General features: G+C 35.9%; 1 protein-coding gene across 1 annotated transcript; it reads left to right on the plus strand.

The window, feature by feature from the left end:
- The first annotated feature begins 160 nt into the window (after positions 1-160).
- Positions 161-8,749, plus strand: map9 (microtubule-associated protein 9). The gene is made up of 13 exons (XM_042485801.1): positions 161-457; positions 564-654; positions 1,909-2,436; positions 2,541-2,707; positions 4,299-4,407; positions 4,499-4,566; positions 4,657-4,718; positions 4,826-4,988; positions 6,666-6,752; positions 6,838-6,999; positions 7,075-7,220; positions 7,879-8,014; positions 8,490-8,749. The coding sequence occupies exons 1-13, from the start codon at positions 392-394 to the stop codon at positions 8,607-8,609; spliced, it is 1,905 nt and encodes a 634-aa protein (XP_042341735.1). The 5' UTR covers positions 161-391; the 3' UTR covers positions 8,610-8,749.
- The last annotated feature ends 1,336 nt before the right edge of the window (positions 8,750-10,085 follow it).

Raw genomic sequence — 10,085 nt, forward strand, 5'->3', positions numbered from 1 at the left:
ATTTGTATATGTTTTTGTTTTTATTTTATTCTGAACTTTTTCAGTGGGGGGTTGTTTTGAGAAATCTTCTGAGCATGCGCAGTAGTGAAACGGAACTGTTTCCCAGGGTTACCGTCAACAAGTCGGTTAGCCCACTGTAGCTAACGTTAGCTATATGACAGTATACCTTTATCGTTTACATATATATGGTATATATGTATGGTATGTATTGAAATAAACATCAGTCATTTGTGCAACTAAACGCAGCATAACGCTAATATAGCTATAACTTTAGCATGGGAAGCTTTGCAGTTAGCTAAATGCTACAGTGAAGTGGCAAACAGCAGCTAGCATGCTAATCTCAGTGAACGAAACCAGAGGAAACTGTTAGTTACTAAATATAGTTTGCAAAATGACAACTCAGCAGTTCCTGGCTCACACAAAAAGTCCGAAAACATCGAGAAGAACAACATTTCAGGTAAACACTTTATTTTACGCAGTTTGGATGTCATTTCAAATGAGAAAATAGGGAGTTAAGTTTAATACACAAAGTGTCGTGTAAACCTGAAATGATGTGGTTTTAGGATGAACTCCAGGCTGCTGTCTCCGCCAGGGCGAGCAAAACACAAACAGACCGATACTCCTACTCAGATGATTTCAATGAAGATGAAGATGGTAAGAAGCAGAGCACTGAAATACATGAATATGACTGTGTTGTGCGCGAGATCCTCAAGATGATGTTAGCCAGTGTGGGAAAGTAACTAATGCTACATTTATTCAAATTTAAGAGACTTTATTGCCCACATTTGTCTTTGGCTTCACTCAGACACAGTAAAGATACATACAAACACATAAAACAATACAACATTAAAAACACACAAGTGTAAAATATACAACATACATCAGTGCAAAGAGGCAGGTAAGAACAATAAGTAATAGAAATAGAAATAATAACAGAGAGCACTTTTTTAAAATAATGGGTTTCCCTATTACAATTATTCTGTGTTCACTTCTTGAATGACATATGGAATAAGTTTTTCCATTCTGTGCTACTTCATATTTCTACTCTACTACATTTTGAGACCAATATTGTACTCTTTACTCCATTAGGCTACATTTATTAGAAAGTTTTTGTTACTTGTTACTTTAAGATAAGTAGTAGGCCTACAAAATATAAATAATCTAGTGTATAATCATTATAAGTCAACCCTTAAAAACAAGAGGAAAAGTACAAGAAAATAACCTTAAAAATTAGTTATTAAAATAAAAAGACAGGAAGAGGCAGTACAATTAAAGCAAGTCAAGCAAGACTTGGGGAAAAGTGCTTAAAATTATATTAAATCTGTAACATAATTTGAGATATGTAATTTTTCCAAAGACATTTTCCCTAGCATTTAAAAAAAATCTGAATCTACAAGTTTCTTGCAATTTTGTGGCACAATTCTTTCGAAAGAAATATCACCAATTTACTCCGGGTTTCAATTTTGAAACACTTGAAAGGCCTCTGAAAGCAGCACAAGAAAAGTGATGTCACTCCAGGTTTCAAAGGGTTAAAGTCATCACTGATTAGAATTCAGTAATAAAATAGATTTTGTTCTGAAATGTGCTGCTCTGCATAATAAGTACTTTTACTTTTGGTACTTAAAGTATATTTTAATGCTAATACTTGTGTACTTTTACTTGAGTAAGATTTTAAATGCGCGACTTTTACTTTTTACATATTTCTACACTGTACTGTTGACATTTTTAGTAGAGTAAAACATCAGATTTTTTCTTGCACCACTGGCCAGCAGCCATCCACTCAGGAAGGGATACTAAGATGCAGTTGAAATTGGACCTTTAGTTTAGATTTTGTTTTGTCAACTTAATATGTGGTTTAATGGTAGGTCCTGTCTTGTTATTTACTTGTCATTTTCTGTGTTTTTGCAGATTTTTTGAATGAACTCCTCAAATCAAGAAAAAAGAAGGCTAGTGCACTTAAGACTGGGAGGAGTAAATCCAAAAACAACGACTTTGAAATTTCCGATGACGAAGGCAAACGTGGTAGGACGAAGAAAGTTTCATTTCTGAAAACCCAAAGAATCAGCTCTCCCTCTGAAGACACAACAGCATTAGAGTCACGTGAAAACGAGCCGCCAGACTCTTCCACCGGGCAACACGATAACTATAATGACTCATTTTCCTCGCAGCGCTCCACAAACGCCAGTGAAGATCACATACGATTGAAAAGCAGTAATGGGGAGTTTAACGATCCTCAAATCACGAGAGAGAGCTCAAGTAAATCTCTGTCATACCAAACATCAGGTGACACTCTGATGGACATGCCTCTGCCCTTACCATCTGACAACAGTGTGACAGAGACTCCAGACCCAGAGGAGAAGAGCAGCTCTGTTTTGGAAGAAAGATCCCAGACTCCTCAGTTATCAGCAGCTGACCTCAAACGCATATCCTCAGCAGGTCTGTTAACACTGTGTCATGTTTAAGTCACACAGGGCACATTACATGTTACTTTTCCAGATTGGCCTGCATATTTTTTAATTTATATTTCCAACATTATTCAGATACTGATAGGGAGCCACCCAGGCCTAAACCGAGGCAGAGGACTCTTGGGTTGAGCATTCAGGCTGCGGAGAAGATAGCAGAAGATGCTGAATCTCAGGATCTCAGCAGGACACAAACTTCTTCTGCATCAATCCCCCTCTCCACTGACATGTCCAGCAGCATTGCTGTAAGCAGCCACATGTCTTGCTGATTGGTCATTCAGTATTTTAAAGGGACAGTATACCCCCAAATTAAAAAAATCCTATTTTTTTCTCTTACCTGTAGTGCTATTTATCAATCTGTATTACTATATTTTGGTGTGAGTTGCAGTGTTGGAGATATCAGCTGTAGAGATGTCTGCCTTCTCTCCGATATAATGGAAGTAGATGGTACTCGGCTTGTAGTGCTCAAAATGACAAAAAAAAAAAACATATGCAAAACTCAACAGCAATGTCTTTTTCCAGAATTTATGATCCAGTTACTCAATATAATCTACAGACTTTGTGAGCAGTTTCATGCAGGAAATGTTTCTCATGCTTGTGACATTAATGCCAACCTCCTCACCCTAGCTGTCATGTTAGCTAGCTAAGGGGTGCCGATTGAGATAGACACCCATTGACCGTGTCAACGCAAAGAAGGAAGTGTGCATCTACTGCTAATGAGCTAGCTTACCTTATACCTCGACAAATATATAAAGTAAGGTTTTATATTCATAAAAAAATAAGCAGTATTCTCAGCTCTGAAATGCTGAAGGTGTCTGCTGAAAGAGAGGAAACAAAGAATGAACCACTGCGAAGCTAAAGAGCCACATTAACGACTAACTCAGTAGCGCAAATCATACACACACCCTAAGTGGAAGAATGAAACACTGCGCAGCAACAGCCCATTGTTCAGCAGCTAACGTTAGCACAATGCTCACCTCCACAGCAGTGATCAGTAACCTCAGGATCAAAGACTGAAAGGTACCTTATGACGGCTTGTGTTTAGATGATCCTGACATTTAACAGAGTTGTTTAATCATGTAATTATTATGCTAAAAGAGTCAAAGGAGCTTGTTTAACGTAGCAAACTCGTCACTTACCCATGGGATGAAGAGATAACTCTGATGCTATGCACTTAAATTTCAGCTGACATAGTAGAGGAGGGTTATCGTAAGGAAGGCTTCATTGTGTCATGGAGCCATGATGTCAGGCCTGTCAAAAACATCCAGCACACAAAATCAGTGAAAAGACAGTTAAACTCCACAGTGCAGTGCTGTAGCCTATAGATAACAGACTTTTCAGGTTTTCAAAAAGTGTAGCATTTCTAATGTGTTTAGAAGAAATCACTGATTTGACTTTAACTGGACTTCACTGTTTGCATCTTGTGCAGTCACACGCTCAAGCCTCTTTTGTATCAGTAGATGCACATTTCCTTTTGCACAGTGATACAGCTGGTGGGTGTAGTTTGGTAGAAAAAAAAAGTTTCTACATGCTCACAACAAGGTCTGTCGATTATCTTGAGTAACCGGGTCATGGTTTCTATAAACAGACATTTTTTTCAATCTTCATTTGACACTTTGAGCACCACAAGCCGAGTGCCGTTGTCACATTATATTGGAGAAAAGGTAGACATCTCTATGGCCGATATCTCCAACACTCTGTAATTCACAGCAAAACAATCTAGATTGATAAATAGCCCAACAGGTAATATGTATTTTTGATTTTGGAATGAACTGTGCCTTTAAGTTGAAACATCTTCTAATTGGAGCCTGTCTTTTTTATGTTATTATACTGTAGTGGACAGAAGGAGACCACACAGTTTCATTCAGCCCCAGCAAATCCTCCTGGAGCAAGAGTGAGCAGTCACAGCTTTCCACCAAGTCCACGGTTGATTCTGGATCCAGAGGTCATAATCAGCATCCTCAGCACCATAACCTTACTGTTTAATGGTATTTTTTAGCTCATTAATCCTCTTGATATTTAATTTGTTGTTTTAGATGGCTTTTTTTCTGATGACAGCAAAGAGCAGGAGAGGAAGTACTCCACATCATTTGAGGACTTTAATGTAAGTCACTCATTTTTAGGTGTGACTGTCATGTTGGATGTGCTCTGTTTATTCTTAGTGGCAGTAACTGTCTTAACTGTCTTCTTTCAGGTGGACTCTGGAGATCACTCACAACAACACTCTCATGCTGATGAAAAATCATTTGATACCAGGTTAGTGAACAAACTACAATAACAAATATGTAAATATATGTCCTCGTAGATGGGACTTAATTGACAGGTTTTTTGGTTTTTTGTTTGTTTGTTTTTTTTCAAATTAGGACATCAAGTTCTCTCTCAAAGACCACTCAGAGACCTCAGAGTGTGTGCTCCAGGAAGGTGGAATCAAAGTATTTGGGAAGCCTCAAACTTCTGGATCGTAAAGTTTCTCTACAAGAGTCTCAGCCTCAAGAGGCAGATTCACTCAGAGCTGCAGTTTACCAGGTCAGTGTGAGAATGAGCCAAGAGTCCACATTGCTGCAGTTAAAAACGTGTGTTCTGTGGTTTTATGGGTAAAGACTATATGAAGTACGTGCCGTTCTGCACAGCACTATCCAGAGGAGCTCCATCTTAGTATACAAGTATATAAGATACTAGAATATACTTACAAGTAGACTATTAAACACTCCATTTATCATTTTCTGTTTCTACGTTATTCTTTGATTTAAAGACATTGTTGTCAGGTATCAGATACAGAAGAATGGATCCTAAAGAGCCAATTTGGGCTTGACATGTACTTTTCCTTCTATACTGTAAGAAACAAATTTAGGGGAGTGTTTTACAGTCTTGCCAGTCTTTCAGAAAAAGAAATCCAGGGCAGTTTTATCTACTCTGCATCTGGAAAACAAAGATAAGGATGTCTTCTGCGCACTTACATGTCAGTAGAAGGCATCAGTGTACACTCTTAGAAGGAAAGGTTCCAAAAGGACTCTTCCTGAAGGGCTTAGGTTCTACACGGGACCATATGCTTCATAAGAACCATCTATGAGGAAAGGGTTCTTCAGGGGTTCTTTGGTAGAATAAAGGTTTCATTAAGATCCCTTTTCATCCAAAGAACCATTTTTGCTGTATCTTTAAAAAGCCTTGAAAGGCATTTAATTCCTTAATCTAAAAAATAAGGCATTAATTGGTAATAAATTGACTTAAATGTATCTTTCAAAAGTCTTAAAAATGCTCAGACATGAAAAGTAGGATTTCATGGATAGTTTTTTCTGATGTTGCTTAGTGAAATCTCAAAATATTTGATAACATCTATTTTTTGGTTAAATGATGTAATAAATGACTCTTCATTCATCATGATGGGAATCCAAGCAGTGGAATTTCACATGCAGAGTGAAAAACACAAAATCGTCAAGAAAACCAGCTGGAAACGGCAGAAATTTCCCACTTCTATTGGTAAACCAAAGAGATACTATAATGATAATATAATATGTTCATTGCCTTCCATGTGATTCACTTGACTTGGGGTGGGTTCTAGATGAAACTTGGAATATAAGAGCATTCTCGGTAGAAGCCCCTGGGTGGGTTCTTTTTTATTTTATTTTTTTTAAATATACCACAACACAGTCACAAATTGACAGTACAAAAACACTAATTTACATTATGAATAACTCAAAAATAAATTAACAGACAACAAAATAAATGTATAGGTAACAATTTACATAAAAATGTGACTAATAAAGTTAAGTACAACAGTATAATAAAAGGAGAAAAAAAATGAGAGACAGGTATTTACTAACCATAACAACATGGTCTATTGTAACAGTAGTGTGGTGAAAATGGGGAGCTTGTGTAGGCCATTATTCAATCGTATAATATTGCCATATTTTATCGAAAAAAATGTATTCCAAGGTTAAACAAAAATACACAAGCTTGCCAAAATGTTTGCCATATGCATGGGCACAGCCAAAATTATCCAAAAAAGGAAAGCGCATAACATGTGCCAAAGAGCACCTAAAGATTAGATGGAGTTTGTTTGTTTTTTTTTCAACGCAGCACCTGGAAAACAAAGATGTGTGTTTTACACTCTGATTATTTACCTGTCAGTAGAGGGCATCAGGGCATCTACGGCGCATTCTGTGTCAACTAAAACCCCTACTTACTAACGTGTCCTCCTGACAGGAATGGCTTCAAAAGAAAAAGGAAAAGTCAAAAGAGAACATGCAGCTTAAGAAGAAAGAGGAAATGCTCAAAGAAAGAAAGAAAAAGGTGAATAGTCTATTTGTAAATTGGAAATACTGCACTGTTGTAGAACCATCTAAAGAAAAAACATCATATATGCATCTTTCAAAAGCAAGAAGAGGCCAAAAAGGAGGATGCTGTTGCTTCATACGAGGCTTGGAAGGAAAAGAAAGCAGAAAGTCTCAAAGCAAAAGCCAAAGAAAAGCAAGATTTGATCAGAAAAGAGCAAAGAGCAACTGAAGAAAAGGAGGAAAAAAAGCAAGCCGCCAGCCAGGTATGTTGATTGATTTGTTTGTAATAAGTTTGTAACAGTGTGAGAAGATAATCAGTGATGTTATAAACGTTACAGGTGTTTGAAAAATGGAAACGTGAGCATGACCATCTGCTCAAAGAAAAGCACAGAAAACAAAAAGAAGCTGAACGTAAACTTCAGGTTAGACAACAAGAAAAGGAAGAAGAAAGAAAGAGAGACAGCAAAACTGCTTTTTCTGACTGGTGGGTGTAAATGACTTTTTTATCTATAGATTTTTATCTATATATCTATAGATTTTTAAAGCAGGCTTGAAATATTACCTGCAATGACCTCTAATAGAATGTTGACAGAAGAAAGTGAAGTGTCATTTAGGGGTTAGAATTACGAGGCTAAGATTGTGTAAATGTAATGTAAATGACATTTAGGTCAGCATTAATAAATAAATACATAAGTATCTATATGGCTGTGATATAAATCCTGAAATAAAAAAAGAGGAAATAAATATGTAACTGAATGTTAATATAAATGTATAAGTAAGAAAGTAAGTATAATTTAATAAATAGATAAATAGGTTTTTATTTTATTTTATTTTATTTAAAATTTAATGGAATACTTTTTTTCAGGCGATTTTTATTTCCCCTGTCCACATTTTTTTAGCAGCTCACAGCACAGGCTTATTTATTTAGTTATCTACTTATTTATTTATTATTAACTTCAATGTCATTGCATAGATTAGCAGTTTGGTGCACTTATAACCTATTAGTACTGTCCCATCATACTCAAACCTACTTGGGTGTGAATATAATCAACCACTAGATGGCAGTCAAAGCTTGATAATTAGCCCTATTTCATTCATTTACACTTTTGTTACTGTTGTTTTTTTTTCTTAAAATGTTTAAGGCATGAGAAGAAGACAGGTGTTCTCCATGAAAAAGCCTCAGTGCAGCGGGAAGAAATCAGAAATAAAGCAGAAGAAGAACGCTACATGAAAGAAGAGAGGGATAAAATGGCTTTAGAGACGTACGAAAACTGGCTGGTGAGTAGTAGTATAAAAATTAATGGCATCAAAGGTGGTGGCTCTATATTTGTTTTTGGGCGTCTCTTGGGGGGGATTTCCTTCATGACGCTGACAGTTTTTTTAAAATGTGCTAGCAGTGGCGATCCTAGACTTCGGGGTCCCCAATCAAAGAAGCCCATCGAGGCCCTGTCCTAATGGTATCCAGCTGTCATACAGGAACTACATGGGGCCCCACTTAGTTTTTTTTTGTTTGTTTTTTTTTTTTTGTGCAGTGGTGGCACACTGCATTGTGCCATTATGATTTAAGGAGGTTTATAAATGTAATTTCAAATGTGCCGCTATGAGTGGTAATGTGGGAAAGTTGTTTGTGGGAGCCCTAAACATTTGCCTGGTCTGCCTCTCCTGACAGCGCAGCTCTGTCTGCCAGGGCTCAAGGAAATGTTTATATTGAAGTCATCTGGAATATTTCAGATTTTTCTTTTTGCCCCAACAGGTACGAAAAGATCTGGAACAAAAAAGGCAAAAAGAAGAAAGACGAATACAAGCGATACTCAGAGACAGTCCACCACCTCCATGGAGCCCTCCCAATAAAACAATACCATATGGAAAGTGACATAAAATGTTGCATACAATCCTTCAGACCTTTGTGGGTCCTATGTTACATTTTAAGCTGTATGTTTTGTAATCTATGTTGTGTTTCAAGCATAATTGACAGCAGTTTTTATTTTTTATATTTTTGTTTGGGTTTTTATTAGCCAGGAGCTCTATTTTTGTATGTTTTTTTAATGAGATGTTGTAGTATATTTAGAAAGTTGGAAATAAGAATATAGGCAATAAGAAATATTAACATAAATGTTTCATATAATTGGTTTGCAGATTCCCTTTATTGTTAGCTGTTGAACTGTAGTTGAGTTCCACATCAAGTTTGTTTTGTCTTTAGATCACGAGGCTTCAAAACATCACACAACCTTAGAAGCTCATCTGTGTAACACTTAGAGGTATTTTATGTTAGATGTGATTGAATTGGTGAATTTATTTTGTTCTGATTTAAAAATGCTGGTCATTTTGCATGTCTCTTTTTTTTAATTTTTGTCACATTAATTGCATTTTTTTTATATGATCCAAAACATCTACTTTAACATTTCAACAACAAACAAAGTCTCAAAGAATGTCTTAAGTGAAGCAACAAAACAACAAACTTTATTAATAGTATTTATCGGTGCAAAAAATAAAAATCTTGGAGCACCAATTCAATTTTGGAATATTTGTTAAATATTGTATACTTGTTGTGTGTATGTATGATTGTATGTGTGTGAAGCATGGGGACAATAAATGAATAATAATGCAAATTTTTAGAAAAAATATTATATTAAATATTATTTTTAGAATAAAACAGCTGGGTGGTAATTGTAGTTAAAAAAATAAAGTAATTAAATAAAACTTAGATGTGTCAGCTATTGTATTATGGAGAGTCCTGTTGGGAATGGGGTGGGGTCACTGACTGCATTTTGGATTTACAATTCAGACAGTAAAATCTAATTGTCATAATGACTGAGTGCTGCTAAGGAATTTGTTTATGGCCTGCTGTTAGGTCTGCTCCTACGCTATTATCCAATAAAAGACTCCCACAAGGCTGGGAAATGTTCAGATCCCATTACCTGTGACAATGCAAACTGAAATGTTTCTTAAAATATGTAAGTGCTGCAGTTCCCTCTCTAAAATAAATACCAAGGAAGCTACAAAGACCCCATTTGTTGCTGTTATTTATATGGGCATTGGGCACTATATTCTGAAAGTCGTTTAAGTGATTTTTCATGCAAAAATATTCTGTGATTACAGCTTCACAAATGTGAGGATTTGCTGCATCTAACAATTTAAATATTTGTATTCTTTTAGAGTACTTGCAATAATATAATCAGAATTTTGAATTCTAAAAATAAAATAATCAGTTCATCAAGTTAATAATCAGCAGATTAATTCATAATAAAAATAATTAGTTGCGGACCCTAGTTTTAACAGGAAAATCCTGGTTTTTGCATTACTGCATGATTGATAATCGAATGATATATATATATAGCATATCAGTCAC

This window comes from Plectropomus leopardus, chromosome 4, assembly GCF_008729295.1.
Source record: "Plectropomus leopardus isolate mb chromosome 4, YSFRI_Pleo_2.0, whole genome shotgun sequence".
In the NCBI taxonomy this organism is placed as follows: domain Eukaryota; kingdom Metazoa; phylum Chordata; class Actinopteri; order Perciformes; family Serranidae; genus Plectropomus; species Plectropomus leopardus.

Excerpts from the sequence above, each read along its gene's own strand:
- map9 (XM_042485801.1), top strand. The coding sequence starts at position 392 with ATGACAACTCAGCAGTTCCTGGCTCACACAAAAAGTCCGAAAACATCG. Across the intron at positions 458-563 it reads CGAGAAGAACAACATTTCAG|GATGAACTCCAGGCTGCTGT; the intron begins GTAAACACTTTA and ends ATGTGGTTTTAG. Across the intron at positions 4,408-4,498 it reads GGTTGATTCTGGATCCAGAG|ATGGCTTTTTTTCTGATGAC; the intron begins GTCATAATCAGC and ends TTGTTGTTTTAG.